The 27,728-nt window shown below is 36.2% G+C and overlaps 3 protein-coding genes across 3 annotated transcripts in view; all 3 read left to right on the top strand.

Annotated features, from left to right (window-relative positions):
• LOC127859356 (uncharacterized) overlaps positions 1 to 27,728 on the top strand; it is a 181,739-nt gene that overhangs the window by 33,697 nt on the left and 120,314 nt on the right. The gene's annotated exons all lie outside the window — the stretch shown is intronic.
• Positions 522 to 8,145, top strand: LOC127859358 (cyclic nucleotide-gated cation channel beta-3-like). Its single transcript, XM_052396714.1, has 6 exons — positions 522 to 678; positions 3,929 to 4,006; positions 4,288 to 4,350; positions 5,619 to 5,749; positions 6,762 to 6,832; positions 7,886 to 8,145. Exons 1-6 carry the CDS (start codon positions 550 to 552, stop codon positions 8,125 to 8,127), a joined length of 714 nt encoding a protein of 237 aa, XP_052252674.1. The 5' UTR covers positions 522 to 549; the 3' UTR covers positions 8,128 to 8,145.
• On the top strand, positions 13,395 to 16,355 carry LOC127859806 (uncharacterized). Its single transcript, XM_052397311.1, has 6 exons — positions 13,395 to 13,505; positions 13,855 to 13,955; positions 14,610 to 14,726; positions 15,000 to 15,314; positions 15,508 to 15,576; positions 16,249 to 16,355. Exons 1-6 carry the CDS (start codon positions 13,414 to 13,416, stop codon positions 16,353 to 16,355), a joined length of 801 nt encoding a protein of 266 aa, XP_052253271.1. The 5' UTR covers positions 13,395 to 13,413.

Below are 27,728 nucleotides of genomic sequence, written 5' to 3'. Positions count from 1 at the left end.
GTGCGTTTACCACCAATAAGGAACTACATTTTTGCGCGTGCCTCTGTGTCGGCGAGAGACCATGAGCCTTGAGGCGTACAACCACAGTGCGACCTTAGTAAATCACATGCTGGCCAGAGCTGCTTCCAAACTGCCGTAGCTCTTCTTTGTTGAGTGTCATGCTTTAAGAACGCATACGATTTGAAAACATTAATATTTTTGTATTTTGAATACCGGTGATTGTATAATGGATGTTTACAAGAAAAATCACTTTCCCGGTACACCTGATCGAATTCATACCGTAAGCACTTGTATATGGACGGCATACTTATCGCAAGATATAGATCTACTGGTCAAATCCTATCTTAGACAGCAAATCCGAAAAAAACTAACTATGCTAGATGTATATTTTCGTTGTAATACAGCTTAGGCCTGTGTTTATTTTGGTTGTGATGGGGCGTTTGCCTGTTACGTATAAAAAGTGTTGAGGTTTTGGACATGAACTTGTCTCCCGTGCCACACTTCAAACTACAAGAGTTACCTCCCTTATTACTAAATTTGCCAAATAATATGGACGATAACGACAGCGACGACAATTCTACCGAGTATGAAAATATGCCTTCTCACCTCATAGTGCAAAAACAGCTTCAAGATTTGGTGTCCATACAGAAGGCCAGAGTCGCACGCTTGCAAGAAAGTGTAATGCAATGTTATGTTTGTGTTGTCCATTCAGTGTTAATATGTCGATCTTTGGCATGTCTGAACACGACAATCGTCAACTGAGAAAACAAAGTCTTATCCGTTCTTCCGACCTTCATAAAATGTAATCAGTGTCTGGGACATACACATACATGTATATTAAAACGCTCAAGTTTAATCTATGTGCTAAAGGCGCAATAAGTTATGTTAATCTACGTTTTTGGCATGTTGGTAGTTCTGGCTTCCATAACTTTAAATGTCGCTTTTTATGATTTTTTACTGGCGCGACTTTATAGTTATGGACCAACCCCATTAGGAAAGTCAACCAGAAATTCCCGAAAAGTTGACAGTTAACAAAGACCGGTCCAAAACAGCTTTTAAATGCAGTTGTTGGCCCAAATCAACCACTTGATTGGAAAGATTGACATTTTTCACATTTAACTGATATATTCTTTCACAAAAAACTATCTTAAACATTAAAAATGTATCTATTCTGCTCTTACATATCGAGAAAAACAGCGATCTGACAGACTTTCTTGAAATGCGAATCTCCCGAGATTTCACGGTCATATGACGTTATTTCTATTTTTAGTAACAAACCATGTGCTCAGGTGTTTTCAAATTCAGAATGACATTTCCCGGTATTTTAATTATTCTGGCTTATTTTGTAAACAAATTGTAGTGCCAATACAAAGTCAAAGTAAATATTATATAAAACTACCTGATTCACAATGAAATCAGTCTTATAATCCACCAGACGTAAGTTGTTAATCACAAATAATAGATTTCAGAAAACGAAAGTAATGTTTACAATTTCAGCATAAAATGTCAAGGTTTATCCGAAAGTATCCAAATGAAAACTCGTCACGTGACAAAGCGACAATGGCGTCAAAATTGTGAATTTCAGACTGATGAGAGTTATTTTCATCTATTGTAAGATGCATTTGAAACATTTTAACCTTAAAATATTCCTCGATGCAGTAATTTATATCCATTCACCAATATAAGTAGAAATGTATCCAAGAAAATGAGCTTTCTTTGATTTATAGCGTGACATAAATATGTTACGACTCTGGTTGACTTTCGATACGGGGTTAGCTTCAGCGTACAGGTCTGTCAATACTATATAAACTGTACGCTGAAGTTTCTTTAGCTAGCATGTTGGTAGCCTTTGTCTCTTGTTTACCTGCATTGTCGCAGATAATACATTTTTTTGGCTTGGACTTAAATCATCATCATTTAAATTAAACAATAAGTTTTTGTCAATCCATTCTTCAGATAACAGTAATTGCATTTATTTCTAAAAAAAAATTGTACTGGATTAACACGATACTCAACCCATGCGAAACAAATCCGACATATCTGATAAAATTTGCTGAGGTCAGATAATATGTCCAAAAAATTCAGACATTATTTCCAACAAAAAAAAAGAAATGTAAAACTTGGTTTAAAATATTTTTTACCATATGTTTGTAAGATCAGGTTTAAATAAAGTTGTTATTTTATTGTTTTTAGAATTATCAACATTGTGAACATCATAATAATAAAAATAAACTCTATAAATGGTGTTTTTTTTTTGTTTGGTTAAAGAAGGATGAGGTCCGATAAATGTTATATAAGTTAACGGACCTCATGTCCTGTAAGATTTCTTTGTCTTTGGAACAGGTTTAAAAGTATACTTTTATCAACAACACATTTGTCCTTAAAATGCTATTTTTATGCCTCCGTAGGGTGGCATATAGCAGCTGAACTGTCCGTCAGTGTGTCAGTCAGTATGTTAGTCTGTCCGTCCGTCCGAAAACTTTAATGGCAATAACTTGTTCAATATTGAAGATAGCAACTTGATATTTGGCATGCATGTGCATCTCATGGAGCTGCATATTTTGAGTGGTGAAAGGTGAAGGTCAAGGTCATCCTTCAAGGTCAAATGTCTAATATATGGCGTCTGTCAGTCCGAAAACTTTAACATTTGCCATAACTTTTTCAATATTAAAGATAGCAACTTGATATTTGGTATGCATGTGTATCTCATGAAGCTGCACATTTTGAGTGGTGGAAGTTCAAGGTCAAGGTCATCCTTCAAGGTCAAAGGTCAAAAAAAAATTCAAAGGGGCGTTCTCATAAAGCGTCACATTTTGAGTGGTGGAAGTTCAAGGTCAAGGTCATCCTTCAAGGTCAAAGGTAAAAAAAAAAACTCAAATCGGCGTTCTCATGAAGCTGCACATTTTGAGTGGTGGAAGTTTAAGGTCAAGGTCATCCTTCAAGGTCAAAGGTCAAAAGAAAAAAAATCAAAGCGGCGCAATATGGGGCATTGTGTTTCTGACGAACACATCTTTTGTCTAGTGATGAATTGAGTCTAACTTTGCTGATTTAAAAGTGGAATAAAACCCAACCAAACAAAAAAATAGTAAAAGATGTTGATGAGGATATGAAATTCCTGAGCTAATAATTCATATATCACATGTGTTAAAACTTAACATTAACCTTCAAACATATGTCTACATGTAATTAAGAGTGTTGTGATTAAAATAAAAACAATGCCAGTATTAATGACCTTGTTTCAGTTGAAAATAGAATATCATGCAAAAAATCATAGTTATAATAGTTAATGACCAGCAAGTATTGTATAATTTTTTATTTAAACTTTAAAAAATTGCTGTGCAGTTCTACCTTGTCAATATAAGTGAACAATTGAATATCAATTCTGTACCAATTTAACAGTCTGGACAGACATAACTGGTAAACCAGCTTACTAAAGAAAAGTGAGGCTCTTACTAAAGAAAAGTGAGGCTAAGTGAACTGACTGCTATTTTATGACTAAAATTTTGTTCATAAAGGTGGGTTTTGTTTAAACAATTATGCACATACTATGCTTGGATGTTCTTGTAAATATATTCAGTTTGAAATAGTGTGTTGATGCTATCATGTCAAATACAAGAAGGTCAAATGAATTATGTCTATATTTCTACCATATGGAGTGTTTCGTATCATAACAAAGACTGGACAAAATCTTAGGAAATAATATCAGGTTTGTTATGGTTCCATCCTAGTCTTTAGTAACAAAAGTCTGATCTTTTAATTATTTTGCCTTTATTTGGTAATAAAGACCTCAAAGTTAAATGTTTGACTGACTGCAAAATAGTGTTAATTGACGATATAAAGTTCATAAGTGGCCCTATATAAAGGAACAATGGTTATGTGTATGATCGTAGGCATTTACGTTTATCATTGCCAAATAATTGTATTGCAGGTGAACTTGCAAAATGAGACTTTAAAGGGTAACTTTGTACCGAGGGAACAATACGATACAGAGTTGTCCTCACTTCAGGTAATATGTTACAATATATTTCTGTAATATTTGTTCAAACAGTTGTATAGAAAGGTAAATAAGTTTATTAAAAAAAAAAACAATATAAATGTAAATGTTATATAGTTCCACACTCATGTTAGGAAATCTGATTGAGACTTGCTTTGTTTTTCAGTAATTATGCTAGACTCTTTATAGTTTTCTGCAATTCAGTTTATCACGAAAGATTTCCAAACATCTGAAATGATTGCATCAAAAAAGAATGAACTTGTATTTTATTTAAATGCATGTATATATTTCAGGAAAGTTTGAGAAGTGATTATGTACCCAGGGATCAATATGACTCAGCAGTTAGACAGTTGGAGGTAATATATAAATTCATAGCAAAATTACAGGGTAATATTAAAAATACATATAGATATCTGCTGAACATTTTAGGAACTCTTCATAAGAGATATCAAAAAGCAAGCTAAGGTTGTGTATTTTTTTGTATTTTTTTTTGAGGGTGTGATGTCAGAAAACATGGAGTAATACACTCATTGGCACTGCTTGCAAGCATTGGCTTCAGACATTTATTTCAACTAAGTGTGTACAAGTATGTATGCTTACAACAAACAATGTGAAGTACAGATATACTTAGTTAATAATTTATGTAGTTAAATATACTCTATAATTTAAATGGATTAGTGGGGGAAGTTAATTCAAACAGTTCATAATAATAATTCAGAATACTAGAGAAGAATAATGACAAGTATAATTTTTTAAATGCATTTAAATACAAACATATCACAGCTATGACATCAGATCATTTGAAGAATTTTCGGATAACAGAAGGCTTTATGTTAACTTCACATTCATGTAAACAGACTTCATAACTTCTTGAATTTCTGTCATCCATTTATTTATGAAGATTTTTCAAAATTTCAGTTTCTGTCTTCAAATCTGTTCATGTTTGCAAACATTTAACAATTTGTTGGTAATGTACTTAACACCCATTGAACCTATCTTCCAAAAATTGTGTAAGTTACCTACGGTATGTGGACATGTCTTGCACATACGTAATATATCTCCAAAAATGACGGGAAACAATATACGTAGATGCATGAAGAATTGCAAAAGCCATGTCTACAGGAGGCCTATAGTGTTAAGGCCATAATCTTTCATTGCACTTTCACACATGTGTTTACCCTTTACTGCTCAGATACATACTTTCACACATGTGTTTACCCTTTACTGCTCAGATACATACTTTCACACATGTGTTTACTCTTTACTGCTCAGATACATACTTTCACACATGTGTTTACCCTTTACCCCTCAGATACATACTTTCACACATGTGTTTACCCTTTACCCCTCAGAAACATACTTTCACACATGTGTTTACCCTTTACCGCTCAACTACATACTTTGACACATGTGTAGTCCCTAGGAAATCAAATTAAATTTAAGATCTGCTTACTTGTTTCAAGTTTTAAAGGTTTCATTTCCAACCATTGTAAACTAAGGAGTAGCAAACAGTATAAAACCACAAAAGACTGCAACAGAATGTATTCTGGTTGCATATGGCCATTTTCAATTTTCTTCTGAGCGGGAAAGGGTAAAGCCCAAGCCAAATCTCTATGTCTTTCAGGATGAGAAGGTGGAGCATGCAGCTACTCATGTTCGTCTGCAGGAGGCCCTGGGTAAGCTGGAGCAGGCAGTGGCCGAGGTAAACAATCTGCAGGAACAGCTGCTGCAGCAGAAGGCACACTACGAGAAACAGTGAGTAGGAATAAGCACTTGACAATGACACATACTAGTATTTGTCTTTTCCTAGCAAGTATTTATTTTTATCCTCTACCAATGGCAGAGGGATTTAGAATTGGCATTTTCCCTTCGTTAGTCCATTTGTCACAAAACGTTTTAGATCTCAATCTCAAAAAACTATATAAGATATCAACATGAAACTTCATTTGTGTATAGATATCAATATCATGCACAAGAACCATAACCTTACATTTTCTTTTATAAGAGTAATTGCTCTTATTTGATGTAACTTTTCAGTGCTATATCTCAGATACCATGCAAGACTTCAACATAAAACTTCATGAGTGTATTGATTTTAATGAGTAGAATTGCCATGCTTAAGAACCATAACCCTACTTTTTTAAATAAGAGTAATTGCCCTTTGATGTTTTTGTATGATAGAACTTTTCAGGGCGATATCTCAGATATGATACAACATTTCAACATTAAACTTCATTAATGTGTGGAAATCAATTGGAAGAAGTGCCATGCACAAAAACCATAACCCTACACTTTCTTAACTAAGAGTTATTCCCCTTTGTTGTTTTGTGTGATGTAACTTTTCAAGGCTATATCTCCGATACATGTATGTTACAAGATTTCAAGATGAAACTTCATAGGTGTATAGATATAAATGAGGAGAATTGCAATGCATAAAATACTATTTCCCTACACTTAATTATTTTTTATGATTATACCGTATATCAAGGGATTTGCACCCATACCGGTACATAAACACAATTTATTTGGCGGGGTATTAGTATATCAATTCAACGAATTTGCTTGTTTTACCTGCTTGTGGCCAAAGATGTTATTGTTTCAACTAAGTTTGAATTCAAAATTACAGAATTTTGCGTTAGTGATATTACCTGTAATCTTATTACCGGCAAAAATTTATTATTAATTGTCTTATTACCGGTACCCATAAGTATACACGTTAACCATATGGTGCATTTGTTAACTGTACATGTAACTCTTTGTATTCAAGAAGTGGATCATTGAAGAGCAAGACCATGCAAGAGACTGCCAAGACAATGAAGCTTCAGTCCAAGTGTTCTGGTAGGTCACACATTCCTATAGGCCTTCATAGTAGGTCACACATTCCTATAGGCCTTCATAGTTGACTTATATGAGTATCAATCTGGGAAATGGGGTTAAACGACACTTTCCGCCCGAACTGGATTTTCGTGGTTTCTCCATAGAACCTGCCCATGGATTCGTTGGAATCAGTAATTCACGGTTCCCTGTGACTGGAATTCCAGGACCAATTCTTACTTCGCAGAGGAGAATGTCACGGTACCAAACTTAAGCAGGATTTTTGATAAGATGTGTTAGCTGCCAGGTTAGCTCACTAGGCAGAGCGCTAGCTTGTTTAAGCAGGGGGTACCGGGTTTAAGTCACTGACTTGCTGCACACTTTTCACCATCTAGCCACACTAAGAAGACACTTTGTTTAAACCAAAAATACAATAAAAGCGGAAAGTGTTTTCCCTGATTAGTATGTGCAGACAGCACAGGCTAATCTGCGACAAGCAAAGATACATGCTGGCATCGGTCAGATAATGATGTTTTGACTATTACTTATTTTTGAGCTTCTATACAAAGTAGGTATTTGTCTCTTGGGTCAATGTGGCCAATCAGGTATAGTATACATTCCATAAAGTCACCTACAAGAAGGTGGAGGTGTTGGTGGCGGTAGATATAAGAATGTCAGCACATTGGTGAGGCATCAGCCTACTCCAAATATAATGTAAACACTGAACTGTATGTCATGTGTTATATGTTATCTGACTAGGTTCAAGTATCCTTAAATTCCTATATTACATGAAAACGGTTGTTTACTTTTAATTTGATTCATTATATGTTTCATTAAAGGTTGCCCAAGCATAGTGGATATGGTGTTCCCCTAGAGACCTGGAAGTCACGGGTTTTATCCCCACTATGGGAGAGTTCTTCAGATCTCCCCCAAAGACACAAAGTTCTGGGCTCTATAGCGATTCAATAACCCTTAGGCTTTTGATGCAATCACGCAAAAATAAATAGGTTTAAAACATGATCATGTTTATATTGGTGTTAATAAATCTTCTCTAAAAACTATTTTCTCACCTACCAGAGATGGCACGTCACTGTGAACAGCAGGAGGCAGTGTTGAGTGCCAAGGACAGCGAGATCGCAGGCCTGGAGCGCAGGCTGAAGGAACAGGAGCTCTTGTACCGCAAGGAGGTCAGCGAGTCTGACATTGAGAAGAAGCAGCAGCGCTACATCGCCACTGTGCTGGCAGAGGAGGAGCGAAAGAAGTCACGGACTGGCACCACCTCACACCTGGCTGTGCCAAAGACCAAGCCCAAAAGATGAGGCAGGGGATCTGTAATGGTGGGGTTGAGGGGGGGGTGAAAGTGTGGATGTGTGGTGGGGTGGGGATGGGCAGCAGGGATAGTGCTTTTCAACAGGGCTTACATTCATGGAAGCGTTGGGGTATTTTTTGCTCCCATTGTTTTTCTCAGTATTTCAATATTTAGAACCAATGTAAAAGCATACACGGAAGTACTAATATCCGCAGCTTAAAATTAAAAGTTAGGATTTCCAAAATTTCCTCCGCAAAAGACTAGCTCAGGTTATTATAATAAATTAAATTAAAGAGTTGACCTGGAAAATTTCTACAGAGGGTGAAAATATGGCTGTGATAGCAATACATTTCTTTTATTAGTATTAGACATTAAAAATTGTTTTGTACATGTCACATTATACTGTTAAATCTAAAAACTAAGGGCTAGGGAGTTTTAACATCCATTTTTCAAAAGTAAATGAAAGCCCTGCATTAAGCTCTTTATATGACAGAGATCTGCTTGTAAATATACAACTTCATTAGTTTACATTGGTATGCAGCTTTAAGCAAAAACGTAAACTCAACATGAAATGTACAAGTTTACATGTTTTAATTGTTTAACTGATTTGTGTTTGTTCAATATTTCTTAAGTTTTATTTTTCAATAAAAGAAATATTATTTTTAGCAGGAAACCGTTCATATTTAGCTCTACTGGCCGATGGCGTGGTTTCCGTCGTCCGTCCATCCGTGCGTGCGTTAGACTTTTTCTTGTTTACGCGATAAAGTCCACAGTTTTCATCCGATTCTTTTCAAACTTTTTCAGTGTCTTTATATTAATGAGGACTCGAATCTTAAAGAAAATGGGTTACATCAGAGTAAAATGTCCAGAATGATCTCCCCTTGAATTTGAGAAAATTGTGAAATAAGGCTTGTTTACGCAATTAAGTCCACAGTTTTCATCCAATTATTTCCCAACTTGCACAGTGTCTTTATATGAATGATGATTCAAACCCTATTGAAAATAAGCAATATCGGAGTTATAAGTCCAGAATTATCTCCCCTTGAATTTGAGAAAAAAAATGAACATTCAGTTTTTTTATGTGATAAAGTTCATAATTTTCATCCAATTCTTGGCAAACTTGCACAGTGTCTTTGTTTCAATGAGGACTCAAACCCTTTTTTAAAAAGAGCAATATCGAAGCAATAAGTCCAGAATGACTTCCCCTTGAATATGAAAAAATTTTGAAATCCTGCTTGTTTACGCAATTAATTCCACAGTTTTCATCCAATTATTTCCAAATTTGCACAGTATCTTTATATCAATTAGGACTTGAACCCTATTGAATATGAGCAGTATCGGAAAAATAAGTACACAATAATCTCCCCTTGAATTTGAGAAAATTATCCTTGTTTGCGCGATTAAGTACACTTGTTTCCAGCTTATTCTTTCCAAACTTGCACAGTGTTTACAGCAGTAGTGCGATTCAGGCCCTCATGGGCCTCTTGTTTCAACTCATTTGCCGAAGTAAAATACATTTAGATTTATTTATACCAGTATTGTAATAATATTCTTACATTAAAGCCAGTGTTAGACTTAAGTTGCCAAGTTAAATTTGAGGTTTCTAATCATGAACAAGCTCAAATTGTGGTTGAGTAAAATATATGTATATGTTAAAAATTTACAGAAGCATCGTTTAAATTTTATTTGTACGTAACAAATTTGCAGTGCACGAATTAACCGAATTTCAGCTTTATGAGTGCAGTCAGTGTCAGCTGTTTGTAGTGTTGACAGTGACAACAGTGGGCAGCTGGAGTGTGGTTTTCAAATCAAACACAGATGTACTGATAAAGTGGTCTTTACGCATTTTGAATGGCAGATGAGTGACAGCTGAAAAATCATGATTAATTTGTAATTTTGAAACGTTGTGTATGTAATATGTATGGTCTGTGATATATTTGTGTTATTTATGACAGATATGTGCACAACTCAAATTAAGTTTTTTGTTGTTCATGTACCTTATTTGTGGTTAAATGGTGTGGCATTTATGCATTTACTTTAAACACGGTATCAAGTAATAAACTGAATTAATTCAAAAATCTTCCAGTAATTATTTTAATTGATAGCTCTTTGATTTATTGTATGCATTTCTGTTGAGTATAATACTGTGTGTATATTTGTAAATAGATGAATGGATATATATATACTTTTGTGTTTATTATGAACCACTAACTTACCTTGTTATTTCCGAAAAAATTTCGGCGGGGATTTAGTAATAGTCTCCGTCCGTCTGTGCATCCGTCCTTCCGTCCGAAACTTTGTCCGGACCATAACTCTAAATCTACTGAAGGGATTTACTTAAAACTTAAAATATAAACAGATGGCAACTAGGAGAAATGCAGTGACCAAGAACCATAACTCTATCTACCTTAGTTTTTGAATTATCTCCCCTTTTATATAATTTCAAAGTTAATTTTTGTCTGGAGCTTAACACTAAATAAACTGAAGGGATATACTTGAAATATAAACAGATGGCAACTGGAAAAAGTGCAGTGACCAAGAACCATAACTCTATCTACCTTAGTTTTTTAATTATCTCCCCTTTAATATAATTTCAAAGTAAATTTTTGTCCGGAGCATAACTCTTAATCTACTGAAGGGATTTACTTGAAACTTGAAATATAAACAGATGACAACTAGGAGAATTGCAGTGACCAAGAACCATAACTCTATCTACCTTAGTTTTTGAATTATCTCCCCTTTTATATAATTTCAAAGTTAATTTTTGTCTGGAGCTTAACACTAAATCTACTGAAGGGATATACTTGAAATATAAACAGATGGCAACTAGAAAAAGTGCAGTGACCAAGAACCATAACTCTATCTACCTTAGTTTTTTAATTATCTCCCCTTTAATATAATTTCAAAGTAAATTTTTGTCCGGAGCATAACTCTTAATCTACTGAAGGGATTTACTTGAAACTTGAAATATAAACAGATGACAACTAGGAGAATTGCAGTGACCAAGAACCATAACTCTATCTACCTTAGTTTTTTAATTATATCCCCTTTTATATAATTTCAAAGTGATGTTTTGTCCGGAGCATAACTCTAAATCTACTGAAGGGATTAACTTGAAACTAGAAATATAAACAGATGACAAGTAGGAGAAGTGCAGTTAACATGAACCATGACTCTTTCTGCCGTAGTTTTTTTTAATTATCTCTCTTTATTATTTTGTTGTTTTTTTTTTGGTTGTTTTTTAATTTATTTATAATTTTAAATTATATTTATATTTGTCATTTGGTGACAAGCTCTTGTATGTACTTATATGAGTTTCAGTGTGAAATCCCAATTAGAATAAACAGTATCAGCTGGTTATTTTCTAAACGACCAGATAAAAAAAAATCGAGTAACAAAGTTATACATTTGAATATATACATATATTGCTGTAAATAAACTTGTAACGTCGCAGGTATTCCGATTGTTTTTATCACATTTTATATTCAGCCAAAAACCTAAATAAGATAAGTTTTTACCAATACTTGATATTAGATTAAGTGAGTGCAATGAAAACATTTTTCGGCCATTTATCCAATCCTCGCGAACCTTTATCAGAGACGTAGATAACACAAAATGTTTATAATTTAAAATATACGATATTTTCGCAATGACTGAACTGTATATTATGAGAGAGCTCTAGAAGATCGCTATGCATGTGTCTAATTTCGAATTGATTCAGTGACTTTTCTGAAAAAAAGATAAAACCAATATTCAGTACTTTGTAATAAGCAATATTTGTGTATGTGCAGCAGTTGGTCGCATATCAAAAGCGAGTTTAACGTTCTTATAATTTTCATGGTTCCTAATCTTGTCCATTAGAAAATTGATCATGATAATATTATCCTTGCTAAACGGTGACAAAACCGTATTTCCATTATTTGAAAGATTTCTAATGCCGTTTCGTGTAATCTTGATCAAAGTCAAAGAATGGTTATTTAAATCAACGTTGAAAGTACGTCGTAAAGTGTCGTTTTTCTCTGTGGCTGCTATTGCTGCAGGGTTTTAAAATTTAAATCGATCGAACGTCATGCAATCGATCACTACATGTGACACCTGATAGGGAATCGATCACACTGTTTACCAATACACAATAATAGCTGATTGTAAGTGCGACTCATGCCATCTATAATTTATAGGTAGGAGGCCCGTTAATGTCCACGTAAAATATCATCCGCACCATTGCATTCTTAAATATATATATCCCAATAATGTTGACTTCAATTGATTTTTACCCACCACCCACCCCCCTTTAAAGTACAACAATAAAACAAGATGTTTGGACGTAAATATACAACTTTTGCCGAGAAAAGTTTGCACGAAAAACGTTACTTAAGTCTAGTACACAGTAAGCAGTCTATGTTAGAATTATTAAAAATATGAATGTCTTGAGCAAAGATGAATGCATCTTGTTGGGCCTCGTTTGCCGCGCAATAGCGACGCGTGTCATCAGATGTACAATAATATATAAATGGACGTATTTCTAGTTCCGTAAGTCCATTAAGGTAATCGAATTCATCAAATCTTATTATTTGGAGACATACATTTACTATTAAACAAATCTAGTGAAGCTGTGCGGATTGTGGCTAGGACAAGCGAGGAGTTCCTTAAGAAATGGGACCGTTATTTGTTTTACTTCTACTTGGTACGTAATGTGTTTAGCGAATTTAATAAATTTTATTCCACTTATATGTTCACGTTTGTCTTTGAAATATTGTCCAGATTCGTATTTTACCTACAGTTATTTGTTTGAATCTAGATGTTAATTTTTTTTTAAAGACAGTTATCTTAAACATAACAAGTACATCACAGTTTTCTTAAATAAAAAAATTAAGTACCATATGCGTATATGGAGATCACGAGTATATAGTTTTAATAATGATACAAAATTCATTAAAATTAAATAACTGAAAAGTATTTAATACTTTATTACAAAAATAATAATATTATATAATATAGAATTAACATCTGTTCAAAACGTTTTCTTGAAAACAAAATCGCATATCAGCCGCGCTCTGTGAAAACGGGATTTAATGCATGAGCTCAAAATGTTGTCCCAAATTAGCCCGAGAAGTCCGCACAGGCCAACAAGAGATTACACTTTCCGCGTAGACTGAATTTTCGTTTAGAAGAGACTTTCTTAAAAAACACACAATAAGAGCGGAAATCGTCCACCCAACTCAGCAAGTACGCACATGCATCAAGTCCCGTTTTTTTTCTCAGAGCGAGGCCCAGGAACAGGAAGGCGGTTTAGTGCATGATCTGTATTGCAGGGGGACTACAGGGTACCGAGGGGGCGTGTAAGCCTAAAGACTGCTACTCCACCGCCTCCATGTTACAAACGTGCGAGTAAGTCATTTGTGTCATCTTCATCGTCCTTTTTCGGACACTTGTTCACGCTTATTGCAGTACGTTGCGTTTTTGTTTTTCAAATATGACACGAATTTCTTAATTCAACTGAGTTAAGTATTGGAACAACACAGGAAACACTAGAATAAAAAATGATTCATACCTAAACGCGCTTTTCTTAAATACAAATGATAAATAAGGAAGATAATAACCAAATGCGTTGGTGGATGTTGGTTCACGAAACGTTTTATCGCTAATACATTTAGCATAGCTGCTGGACGCATTTATTGTTCCTCGGGTATTCCATATATCCACACAATTATTGTAATAGTATCCACTGTTTTTGCAGTAAGTATACGAGCATGCTGCAGTGTATGAAACGAGAGTATGACGGCTGTACGAGCAACGCGGACCAGCAGTCGGTTATCACCACAATACTGGCCATCAGACGTGAGTTGTCTTTAGAACTCGTTCTTTGCTTTAGTAATGCGTCCACCAGTGTATTGTTGGAGCTCGAACATATGAGTCGTGTTCTGAGAAAACTGGGCAAATTTTCTCTCAGACGGACAACTGAGGACATATGTTCGAGCTCTGTGAAAGCTGGGCATAATGAATGTGCGTAAAGTGTCGTCCCAGATTAGCCTGCGCACTCCATACAGGCTTATCAGGGACGACACTTTCCGCTTAAACTAGATTTTCGGTAAAAAAGGAGTTCCTTTAAACGAAAACTACCATTTAAGCGGAAAGTGTCGTCCCTGATTAGCCTGTGTGGACTGTGCAGGCTCATCTGGGGCGACACTTTACGCACATTTATTATGCCCAGCTTTCACAGAGCTCGAACATATGTCCTCAGTTGTCCGTCTGAGAGAAAATTTGAGATCATTCATAAGGTATAGATCAAATACTGTAAAAGAAATATGTTTTTATGCAATACTTGTTTTTTCCCAGTCTGGTAGGTTTCAAAATTTCAAGTGTGCGCTTAACAAAGAATAAATACCAGTGAGCTCTGTTTCATCATATGTATATGTCTCAAATAATTATCACTCACATATGAATACTATAATAAAAAGGTAACGTATTTCAAATTATTTATTTCATTTCTAGGGAAACCAATATGTGGCTGGGACGTGCAGAAGATTACTGCGCTGATGGCGTCACGCTCTGACCTCGTGTCGTCGATGCTCAGGCGCTCAGACGGCACAGCCATGTTGGCACTTGCAGGTATATGTAAAACTGAATTTAAAACTATATTAAAATTCACAATTGCTTGTTCATGTGCTGTTGTTTTTTATTCCGTTGAAGCAGGGCTTTCTACCGCAGGGGTATATCTAGGTTATTTTTCTAAAATTCATACACTTACAACAATGTATACTTCATTTAACCTGAATGTATTAGAGGCAATACTTATCATTATTGATGAAAAAGTGAAATAAAATGTATTTATATTGCAAACACGTAAATCTGATTAGTATAGTTTGTATGTCCTTATTATAGATGACGATTCTTTCGATGACGATGGTCCATTCGGCGACGATGATTCAAAGGATGACGATATCGATGGTCCGTTTGACGATGTATCAATGGTCGATTACGGTCCCTTTGATGATGACGACGGTCCCTTTGATGATGACGACGGTCCTTTTGATGACGACGACGGTCCCTTTGATGATGACGACGGTCCCTTTGATGATGACGACGGTCCTTTTGATGACGACGACGGTTCCTTTGATGACGACGACGGTTCCTTTGATGAAGACGACGGTCCCTTTGATGATATGGGACATAGGGGTTTGCTGCCATCACTTGCAGGTAAGGAGGCATTTTAAGGCAAGCTCGAGGCGGCTTAAACACAGACGCCGTATACACTTTTATAAAATAAACAATCTTAACATGTGGGCTCTTTGGAATGAAACGTAATGCTAACGTAACCAAATTATGGTTTTGTATTTTAATTTATATAAACATAAATTATGTTCAGTTGTATGATATTTTAATTTTTTAGGGTCTCCGCGTTATAAAGCTGTCCCTCCCCCGGCCCCGGGCATTATAACCGACAGAGGGGGCGCTATGAGTAAGTCCATGTTTACAGGTCAAATAATAAAGTACATCAAACTAAATCCTTTGTGTAGATTTTAGTTTGCATGGTTTGTTTGGGAAGGTTATAGCGTACAATAAAACTGGCTGTTATTTTGAGTTTTCCGAGTTCACACAAAACTAGAAAAATGGTAAAATCAAAAAGTTGTGAAAATTGTTTGTATGTTCATTAATGGTTTTAATATAAAGTCTTTTGCGTTCCTTATGTCATGTTTAGCTTATCTTTTGCATACGTTAACACACTGCATTTACTAATTTACTTTGGGCCATCAGCACACTTCTCGCGTATAGATATAGTACGAGTTTAGCGTATGACAACTTTGCCCACGAAAGTGGTTTATTTCCAAATGATTTGAGTCGTGTTCTGAGAAAACTGGGCATAATGCATGTGCGTAAAGTGTCGTCCCAGATTAGCCTGTGCAGTCCACACAGGCTTATCAGGGACGACACTTTCCGCTTTTATGACATTTTTCGTTTAAATGAAGTCTCTTCTTATCGCAAAAATCCAATTTAGGCGGAAAGTATCGTCCCTGATTAGCCTGTGCGAACTGCACAGGCTAATCTGGGATGACATTTTACGCACATGCATTAAGCCCAGTTTTCTCAGACACGACTCATTTATATCTTGATATACCCATGTCATTTACAGTGGTTAGAGGCTCATCCTCAAGACACGCCTATTCGGGAAGCAGTTCTGTCCACATCACCATAGCAACTGTGTTGTCATGGGCTGCTTTTATACGTTTTGTTAAGTGAATTCCATTTCATCATTGAATTGTGTTGTAATAAAATCGTTATTATGTTATCACTTGTCATTCTTCCTGATAAATGTATCACGTGTTTGAAGGTCGGCCCGTTTGACGTGTATATCGAAATAGCTAGCTTGACATACTATACTTAAAACGTAATGATGAAAAGAGCGCAATTCTGAAAAAAAAATCGCTGCAACACTTACGGAACAGTTTAAACCATGTCAACCAACCTTGGTTCCAAATGCAAACAAAGTGAAACTTCATCGGCATCAGCAGAAACAAGACATATCTTCAAAGCAGTGCTTTCTTCGTACATCCCGATTTTGAAATAAAGTAAGGAAACATACTTTTTTAAACATTCAACTGAAAACAAATGTTTAATTGTTGTTGTTGTTTTTTCACGTCTTAATCGCCAATCCACCGCATGGAATGTGTGTTATAAAGTGCGCGTATATTCAAACCACATAATAGTGTTCGGAAGTATAAATTATACTATGGGAGATATCCTTATACATGTCCCACATGGCTAATTATGAGTTTACTTATTCTCGATCAAAATATATGGTATGTTAATATTTTAATAAAACACAGTTTTCGTCCTACACACTCAAATCACAATTTCAGAGTCGCGTCATGCGAAAATGGATCTTATGGCGTTTCGGCCAGCGTAGCTCAATCCCACTTTGCGAAATTGCGCAGTTTCAGGAGCTGCACTGTCCGCTATACAATCACGTTATGTTTTGTGGTCTCATTAGGTATATCCTGACCTAATGTGAGATGCACGGGCTGGGCTATAGCTACGCTGGCCGCATATGGCATAAAACCCATTATCGCATGAAGCGGCTCTTAAAAAATCTCGTTGCTTCATGCAAATGAAACCTCTAAGCACAATGTATCGATAGAAAATTGTGTTTTTTGTACAGGGTGCAGAATCAACGGGGTTTTCAGGGGTGTAAACGCGGGTTGGATAGAATGTAAACACACCGTTAAGGACTCTTTTTGGTATCTCAAGTAATTAACATACATTTGCAAAATATATTTCGTGCACAAAAGACAGTTTTTCTTCAAGTTCGTGTCTATATCTTAAGATTTAATAATAAATCCTATAATACGTTTGAAATTGGTGCCAAGGTTTCACGTTGCGTGCTGCATAACCGTGATGATGAATGCTACATACACGTGGAACTTGGCTTAGAACACAAACTTTTTCAATACAGTAATGTTTATGTATTTCACATTGCTGCATACAAACTGTCTTTTTAGGCTGGAAAGTGTGCGGCATTCTAAAAATTGATACAAGTAAGGGTATACAACGGCGAAAAACCTGCCTTAGCACGGACGTCGCCATCTTGACTATCACGTGATATATCCTCTGATATATCTCCCATGGACATGAGTGGGTCATTGCCTACAGAATACGAAACGATACGCCTTTAAAACACAGACCTCGCCTGTATCAAGAAGTGAATGGAGAATTAAATAATAATAAACTAAATGAAAACTAAGTTTATTCAGTGAACAAAGTGCCTTCAAAGGTTAAGCGTGAACATAAATCAGTCAATCAAAGTCAGCCATATTAAGAAATACGCCTCATTAACAACTGATTTTTCAGTTATCCCCTATAATACACGTAACCAAAGTTTTTGAAACATTATCTCAAATTATGAAATGCAATCTTCGGAATTATTCATTTGGGTCTACTGACGGGAAATTTCTCACGGTCGCTAATAAACGTCATAACCGCTCCACCACGGTGACCTATAAAATGTACATTAACTATTAATTTCTTCATATAGTTCTGACAAAACTCATTATATATTTCTGAAAATGTATTAAACCAACCAATATTAGGATTATACTGACTCGAATACAAACGCGTGTGTTTGTTTCAGATGTTCAGTTGGGATTTTGCTTTCGGTACCAACCATGTTACTAGTATAACACAAAAAAAGTTGTTCTTAAGATGTCATACATTAATCTTTAAATCCTTCAAAATGAATACTGCTTTACTTAGTAATCAACCTTGATAAACTTATTCAGAAATAAAAAATAAAGTCCTAAACAGTATTGTTGTAAATACAAAAGCACGCAACGATACTACTAAAAATGAACGACACACGGCATTGTCGCTCAAAGTTATGGCAATAAAAAATTCGTGGGTCATTGTTGAGTGTCATTTTTAAATGTCGAGCGCGAACCACAAGTTTCAATTCCTTACGTCTCACTGATCTACGACCGTAAATTGGAACAAATGGGTTAAATTGTGCAGTTGGTCAGTGTGTTGCATCGAATGTCGTGTGTCGCGCTCTAAGATTCCGGAGATAAAAATCACGTTCAATCTTTTTTTTTCAGAACTATTAGGGTATGGGTAAAGAGCTTAAGATCCAATGAATATCTGGCATACTTGATGCGTCTTCTCGAAGGGAATACATGAGCAAAAGATTATACCTATCAACTAGCAAAGATCTATTTATAAAGTTTCTGTATAGTTATAAGCACATCACCATGTCATCATAAGGCCGAATATATTAACTCATATTTCAAAATAAAATCGGATTTATTTCGACGGCAGTAATCTGTTCAAAAAGTTGTGTGAATGTTTGTATTTTAAGATCGCACGTTAACAAAAAAGGAAATTGCATTCCTCAGGCACCTGTGTTACTGCAAACCATGCAAATTCACTTACGTGTTTGCACATACTTCGTTTTGTTTAATTAAATAATATCAGCAATATTATGAAGATAATTGTGTTAATTAAACTTAATTTAAATTACATAATAACTTTTAAATTAAATCTTATAAACCAGTCTTCATATTATTGTTGCGAGTTAGTCTTTAATCTTCCGAATGCAACATAATCGCCTCAAAACTACACGGGTTCTTTTTAAGAATCACCGTCCTCTTCCCAACGCCTTCTACTTTGTAAAGCCAATAAAACTAGTAGTATCATCTTCCTTAAATGGCTGCAGGTTGTTTTCATCAGAGCGGTTCTTGTAATAAGCCAGGATTAATTCATACTCAAGCCCTTTGTCATCAGTGTAGATTATGCCATGACTCGCTTTACCATCATTACACTCCTTCACATAAATGGGGCTCTTGCCATCATCAATGCAGCCCGTATCATCTGTACGGCTGTTGTCATCAGTTTTGCCGCTGTCATTAGTGAGGCCCTTGTTATCACCAATGCCACCGTTCTAATCATTGAGGCCCTTGTCATTGCAGCCGTTGTCATCAGCGAGGTCATTGTCATCATAATTGCAGCCCTTGTCATCAGTAAGTCCATCGTCCTGATAATTGCAGCCATTTTCATCAGTGCAGCCCATGTTATCATTGCGGCCCTTGCCATTAGTAATGCCCTTGCAATCAGTGCATCCCTTCACATAAGTTAGGCCCTTATCATCACCAATACAGCACGCACCATCTAAGCAGCCTTGTCATTTATTAGGCTCTTGTCATTATTGAGGCCCATGTCATAATAATTGCAGCCCTTAATTAGTGAAACCCTTGTCATCATCATTGCAATCCATGGCACCAGTGAGGCCCTTGTTATCATTATTGCAGACCATTTCACTTGTGAGGCCCTTGCCATCGTAAATGCAGCCCTTGTAATGATTGCGGCCCTTTTCATAAGTGAGGCTCTTGTCATCATCATAACAACCCTTGTCATCGTAGCGGCCCTTCTCATCAGTGAGTCATCGTAATTGCAGCCCTTGAGGTCAGTGCAGCCATTGTCATCAGTGCAGCCCTTGTTGTCCTTGCAGCCCTTGTCATCAGTGAATCCTGTGCCAGCAGTGAGGCCCTTGTCAATAGTGAGGCCCCTTTCAATCTGGCGGTCTTTGACATCATAGCACCCTTTGTCACCATTGAGAGCCTTGTCATCACTATTGGAGCCCGTGTAATCAATAAGGCCCTTGACATCATCATTGAAGCAATCGTCATCAGTACAGCCCTTGTCATTATTGCAACCATTGTTATCTGTGGGGCCTATGTCATCAGTACCTCCCTTGTCATCGGTGCAGCCCTTGTCATCAGTGCACCCCTTGTCATCAGTGAGGCCTTTGTCTGCAGTGAGGCTCTTGTCATCATGGAGGTTCTTGTCATATGTGCAGCCCTTGTCATCGTTATTTCCGCCTTTGTCAGCAATGAAGCCTTTGCCATCTGCGCAGCCCCTGTCATCTGTGCAACCATTATCATCGCTGTGGCTCTTGTCATCTGTGAAGCCCTTGTCATCTGTGCAGCCCTTTTCATCCGTGCGGCCATGGTCATCACTGAAGCCTTTGTCATCTGTGCAGCTCTTGTCATCTGTGCAGCACTTGTCATCTGTGCGGCTCTTGTCATCTGTGCAGCCCTTGACATCTGTGCAACAACTGTCATCTCTGCGGCCAGTGTCATCACTGTAGCCTTTGTCATCTGAGCAGCTCTTGTAATATGTGTAGCCTTTGTCATCTGTGCAGCCCTTGTCATCTGTGCAGCTCTTGCAATCTGTACAGCCCTTTACATCTGTGCAGCCCTTATCATACGTGCGGCTATTGTCATCACTGTAGCCTTTGTCATCTGTGCAGCTCATGTCATCTGTGCATCTCGTGTCATTTGGGCAGCCTTTGTCATATGTGCAGCCCTTGTGAACTGTAAGGCTCTTATCATCAGTGAGACTCATGATTTCAGCCAACCTCTTGTCATCATATAAAGAATTTTCATTACTCAAGCGTGTGTCACTACCAGCTTGGGCAATAACATTTCCGCCATGGTTCAACCTTTTGCAAGTGCTATGACTTACCGCTAATTTTTCAGCAAACGTCGCTATGTAAAGCTGTTTCGAATGTTCCGCATCTTGTAGATGATCTGCAATTGAATGCTTTGATTATAACCAGAAAGGTATAAAAATCCTGTATGCTGTAATAATCATAAATATTAACTTTAAACCCCGGAAATTCTTATATTTTAAGCACTCATCGATATTTCTGAGACTTATACAAGAAAGATTTATGTAAGTTTGCGGATCAATCCGAACAACTGACGTCCAGAGAAATTATTTTTTTTATTCAATAGGTTCGTTGTTGTATTTTTGAATACCGGTACATATGGTAGAATAAATATATGTACGTTTTCGGACAAACAACAAAATCCAGCTGTAGTCTATGCAACTGCCCTTTGCCTTGCGGACGTTTTTGTCAACTGATCAGTTTCGAATTCTGTCGAGATATAATAAAACGAATGCGTTTACCGTTGCATTATGGTTGTTCAATAAAGTGACCTTTCACGTACTCACAAGGTAATTATGATGACAGATTATTAATAAGGCGATCTAAAAATAAATGTGAAACAAAACATGAAATAATTTATAAAAGATCTTTGACTAGCATATACCAATAATTTTTCGAAGTCGCTTGGATCTAAAAAAAAAACACTTACACATTACAAATAGAAATTATCATTTCAAGCATACTGCTCCACGTGGTATGCGTAAGATAATCCACTTTTTATTTTGGTTTATAGTCCATAAATATAAATAGCATATTAAACATTTACCACCCTGTAACAATGATATATATATAATATTATAAAGCGACTGTTTCCAACCACTGTGCTCTATTACGTTTGATAGAATGCACATAATGTATTTCTTTATTATCACTTCCTTGTGATATGTAACATACAGTAAAATATGATTAAGACTGACTGTACTTTTTACAAGTTGTAATAATTTTCTGTACTGTTCCGTGATATCAAGAGGAAAGCTATTGTTTGTGACAGTAGAGTTGAAAATCAACTTGGAACTTGACGATTAGAACGTTGATTTACCAATTGAAAAAATAAGCATATGAATGCTCCTTTAGTCGCTGTCGAATCATACACTTCTAAAAAGTACTCTTAAATTTGCAATATGCATTGCTACGGAAAATACGCTTAAAGGCACCCGACCACACATCCCGACACTTTAGTACATTGGGTAATTTGCAGTATTCTTTTGAGTACCCGGGGTAGTTTTAAGTTGTACCTGAGCTGGCAATCACCAATGGAGCCATAATAACTCGAGATAGAACCGGTCTAATGGGTTTGAAATAGCGATAATTAGGAATAGCGGACTTAAACTTGAACATTAAGTTTTCTTATTTAATAAAGAAGGAAAAACTGGAAACACAATAATTCGAAATGACGAGGACTTTGAATAAACGGTGTTCAAAATAACGACGATCAACGGTAGTAATAAGTTTTTACAAACAGGGAGTAAGCCGTTACTTCCAATTCTGAACATAATCTGATAAAACGGACACAGTTGCATCAGTGGTATACAATTATGAACACATAACTAAATGTGATTTTCGGAGCCTCATCGATAAATGAAATAAGGAAATTAATATTAAATTATTTAATATATGTCTTTAAAAATAAAACTTATTATGATCTCAAATGAACATCAACGGACACAATACATTTGAATTGAATATGAAGTGTAAACGCAGAATATTATCAAAGATTTACGATAAAACGTACGTTTTATTTTGCGATGCGGCCTGGCGCATAGAAATCCTTCTTTTGTAGCCTCTTCGAGTACGTAGCTCTGCACCCGCCGTCGTACGGTTGGGTACATCTCACTGCATGATACGCCCGCTTTGTGTAGTTCTACTGCAAGTTTCGCTATCATAGGCATAATCACGTCGTTCATAAAAGCTGGATAGCCCCCCCCCCCCCCCCCCTTGGCTGACGAAATACCTTCCAACTGGGGTAAGCTGGAAAAGATTTCGCGTATCTTGATTAAGTGCGATATCGTACATTTGTGTTTATTTGAATATTACTCGATGTGTCGTTGCGTCTGTTCTCTTTTATTGCTTAATGCGTTTTTAACGGCAATAACGTCAATGACGCAAATGACGATGTGACGTTGCAAAATCGTCCAATCGTTCATAGGCTAACATAATTACCGTGGTCCGCTCGGAGTTTTCCGTAAATATTAGAAGCCAGTCGATTGGGCATTCATATTTCCAAACCTTAACGGGTACTTTTTCTACCAGTGTTAATAAGAATAGTCTCATTAAAACACATACAAGGACCATATTCAAGTGCAATAAAATGATGCTCTGTTTGATCAGCACGGTTGTCCAGCATGGTAATGTACATGACCGTATATGTCATAAAATTGTGAGAAATATTCCCGTAGGAAACTATGCCACTATATTATTGTCGCAATTGCGTCGGATCTAAAAAATGCCAAGTTTTAGCAGGATGTTGTTGTAAAGGGTACAATTACTCTAAATACTTGTATGTGCCTTTTGTTTAGTCCATAATATGTTGAGTGTTAAAGTAATAATCATTTTTCGCACAAAAATAATTCCTTCACTTTCAAAATGGCAGCAGCGCTGTAGATTGATTTACGTCATGCGCATGAACACACAACTTTAGAATTAATACATCTTATTATTAAACACTTGCAAAAATATTAATAATAACCTCATTTTATGCAATATAATTAAGATGATATATAAATATCTCGTTCTTCATACGTGTTAACCGTTAACTCTATCTGATTCATACGTAACTCTTTGAAACGCTGGCTGCGTAAGAATATCAAAAGATTTCATGATGAAGCATATCGAATTGTATTTAAATAAATAAATGTTTCACGTTATTGATATATTCTTTGTATTCTGTCCTGACCAGACTACGAGGTGTGTATGCTTGGGTTATCGCAGCGCTGGCCGCATATGAAAAAGACCCCATTTCAATATATTAAGTCGGATCTGCCCGCGTTATGTTAAGGTCATTTAAAGGGGCCTTTTCACAGATTTTATCATATTTTGAAGTTTGTCATTAAATGCTTTATATTGATAAATGTAAACATTGGATCTTAAAAGCTCCAGTAAAAAATCAAGAATAAAATTTAAAAAAAGGAAAAAAAAAGTAAACCGGTACCATGACTCAAACCAGTGACCCCCGGAGTCCTGGAGTTAGTCTGAAGTAAAAACGCATTAGCCCTCTCGGCTATTCCGCCGTGTATACACGGTTGTAAGTATTTTATACATTATATACGCAATCTTCATAGTTTCGTAAATTTAAACGACAACAACAGAACTCTCCAAATTATTCAATCGTTTCGCGTTGCAACGCTTTATAATTTTTAGGTTTTCAAATCGTCAAAAGATACATATAATGGCTATATTAGACTACGGTAAATGTTCAGTAATACTGTTTTTCTCACAAATATCATCACTAAAACGAAAATTTGCGAATCTGAAACAACTTTTTTCAATTTTGTCAATTTACCAAACCGTGAAAAGATCCCTTTAAGGTGAAAAGCTGGGTAAAAGAGCTAAGCCGAAAAACGCTTGTAACAGCACGTGACACGAATAATACCACTAGACACAGAACGACACCATTACATACAACCTCTGTGGAGTGTTCAGAGATTTGATTGGGACCAGCATAGCAAATTGTATGTGAGAGCAAGCAACGACATTTCTGCGTGGAGATTGCATTACAAACAGTAAAACACCATTACACGCAGTAAAACACCATTACACGCAGTTCAACAACTCTAGACACAGTACAAAACCAATAAACACAGCATAAAAATACCACTAGAAGCAGCACAACAGCACAGGGCACAGCACAACACACAGCACATTGTGAATAATCACGCCAATCGAATATGATGAACAGATCGACAATAGAGGTTTGTCAACTTTGTATGTCATCTGTCGTCCTGTACGCCTTTTATGCTCTTAACAACCTACCTTCCACATTTGGGACTTTTTCAAAAAGTTGTAGATGTATTTTCTAATGACTTTATGTATCCTTTGGTTTCAAATAACTTGCCTATGTTCACTTGTAACATCATTTTTCAAGTGGGCTTATTGATATCCATATCTCGGAATAGAGAAACATAGGTCTTTAAAAATTTCTTGTATTTTGAAGTTCTTTTTTAATATATATAAAAGCTTTATTGAAGCAGAGATCTACGTCTCTGATTGAAGGTATGTTTCATTCCCCGCACAGTATTCACAGTATGCAAACATGCACATAACTAACAACCCACTTTTAAAACAGAAAAGTCTTCAAAAGATAGCTTTCATTATACGTAGTCACATAGGATACGCAACTTGCTTCAAGATTATAAAGCGGATAAGTTAGAATTATTAGTTCTCCGCGTTACATCGTATAGCGGAGTACTTTTGTCCTGACGGACATGAGAAAACAAACCGGTTTTGCAAGTTTGTTTGTGCAGGGCTATTTATAGAAATAAATAGCGTTCGATTTCAGTTCTAGCGAAGGCGTCAACGTGGCAACATCGTGAACCGAAAAATGGAGGAGCACATCAATCTTATTAGCGATAGTGTCGATGAAAAGTTGAAATCTTCTTAAGCAGAGCACAAGAATTCGCTGCTTCATGACATGGAACGCATTGTAGAAAATATAAGTTCAAAAACTAATGTGTCTCAATTAAATCAAATTTCGAGCATAGTATCTGGCGTATCATCGTTTAAAAAATATCAAATGAAGAACAATTTAAGCACAATGCGCAAGTAAATTTTGCGCTAGAGGAAGTAGAACATTTGTTGGCAAATCGAAATTTCGAAGAAACGCGACACAAAGTAGCATAAGTAAAAGCACTGGTTGTTCACCGTCAGAAATTAGTCAGATTGGCTGATGAATCAGAGTTGGGTTGGAGATTCGTGGAGCGAATACGAGTCTAACCCGCTAGCATCTGACTCCGAAGAAGAAAAGCGGATGAACAGGGCAGAGGCGCGGGCAAACAAGAAGTTGAAAGCGAAGAGATCGAAAAAAAATCCCGAGGCGCGCGCAACTGGCCATACCGGAAAGCCGGTAGTTGCAACCAACAATGCAACCCAAGGGGTGTCGATGAAACAGTCCTTGAGACGCCCAGGGCTATGTTTCGCTTGTGGAAAGCCGGGTCTTTGGAAAGGAGCAGCTGAATGTTCAGCAGCAACTCAAACAATAAGAAAAGTATTTTTATGTTTGAGACACCGCTATCCAAAAGATTGTAGTTCCGATTTTGTCGGAAAACGGTAACGTACTTAAAGTTGTAAAAACTGAAATGGATCAAAAGGATCCAATTACAGAGATTGATACCGGAAGTTCGCCGGTAAGTAGACTGAAGGCACACGTGGCCAAGTGGCAAGAAGCTACTGATAGTAAGTACATTTTAGATGTAGTAAGGACGGATACAAGCTTCCTTGTAAAACTGTTTCCGAACATTCTCAGATGAGAAACAATTACTCTGCGAGAGTAAATTCAGTATTTGTAGAAAGCGAAATAAAAGCTTTATTAGAGAAAGGTGTTGTTTCGAGATGTAACGCTATTCCACATATTGTTAATCCGCTTACAGTAGCATTTAATAAGAAAGGGAAACCAAGATTAGTTCTAGATTGTAGGTATATTAATCCACACGTGCACCAGTTTAAACTAAAATTTGAAGATATTAAAGGGGCCTTTTCACAGATTTTGGCATTTTTTTAACTTATTCATTAAATGCTTTATATTGATAAATGTAAACATTGGATCGTAAAAGCTCCAGTAAAAAATCAAGAAAAAAAAATAAAAAAAAGGAAAAGAACATTGCCCGGAGCAGGTTTCGAACCAGTGACCCCTGGAGTCCTGCCAGAGTCCTGAAGTTAAACGCTCTAGCCTACTGAGCTATTCCGCCGAGTATACAGATATGACGTATTTATACCTTATATAAGCAATCTTCGTAGTTTAACAAAATTTAACGACAAAAACAGAACTCTCAAATTATTCAATCGTTTCGCGTTGCAACGCTTTATAATTTTTAGGTTTTAAAATCGTCAAAAGATGCATATAATGGCTATATTAGAGCATGGTTATGTTCAGTTCAGTTACTGTTTCCTCACAAATATCATAACTAAAACGAAAACTAAACTTACGATCTGAAACAACTTTTTTCAATTTTGTCAATTTACCAAAGCGTGAAAAGATCCCTTTAAAGTTGCTGAAGCTTTGTTTGAGAAAAAATCCTATTATTAACTTGATATTAAAGGAGCATATCATCACATTGATATATTAAATGAACATAGAAAATATTTAGGATTTAGCTATCAAGACAATAACGAACAGTGTTATTATATGTTTAATTCGCTTCCATTCGGCATAAAAACAGCCGGTCATATTTTTACTAAACTTCTTAGAGTTGTAATAGCATTCCTTAGATCAAAAGGACTGAAAATAATTATGTTTTTGGATTATGGTATTGGTGGAAATGAAGAATATGATAGAGCATAAATATGCAAGTGGCTTTACAAGAAATAACCTGGTAGAGTTTGGATTTTTATTGGCCGAAGATAAAGGTAATTTAATTCCTTCTCAGAGAGTAGAATGGTTAGGGCATGTGCTTGATATGCAA

Source organism: Dreissena polymorpha, chromosome 15, assembly GCF_020536995.1.
Source record: "Dreissena polymorpha isolate Duluth1 chromosome 15, UMN_Dpol_1.0, whole genome shotgun sequence".
Classification (NCBI taxonomy): domain Eukaryota; kingdom Metazoa; phylum Mollusca; class Bivalvia; order Myida; family Dreissenidae; genus Dreissena; species Dreissena polymorpha.
Note: the sequence above shows the minus strand (reverse complement) of the source record. Positions and strands in the feature narration are given on the sequence as shown.

What these genes read in the sequence shown, in the direction of transcription:
- LOC127859358 (XM_052396714.1), top strand. Translation starts at nt 550, where the DNA reads ATGGACGATAACGACAGCGACGACAATTCTACCGAGTATGAAAATATG. An exon ending in AAGGCACACTACGAGAAACA is followed by an intron (nt 5,750 to 6,761) that starts GTGAGTAGGAAT and finishes TTTGTATTCAAG; the next exon opens with AAGTGGATCATTGAAGAGCA. An exon ending in GCTTCAGTCCAAGTGTTCTG is followed by an intron (nt 6,833 to 7,885) that starts GTAGGTCACACA and finishes CTCACCTACCAG; the next exon opens with AGATGGCACGTCACTGTGAA.
- LOC127859806 (XM_052397311.1), top strand. Translation starts at nt 13,414, where the DNA reads ATGATCTGTATTGCAGGGGGACTACAGGGTACCGAGGGGGCGTGTAAG. An exon ending in AGCCATGTTGGCACTTGCAG is followed by an intron (nt 14,727 to 14,999) that starts GTATATGTAAAA and finishes TCCTTATTATAG; the next exon opens with ATGACGATTCTTTCGATGAC. An exon ending in CGACAGAGGGGGCGCTATGA is followed by an intron (nt 15,577 to 16,248) that starts GTAAGTCCATGT and finishes TGTCATTTACAG; the next exon opens with TGGTTAGAGGCTCATCCTCA.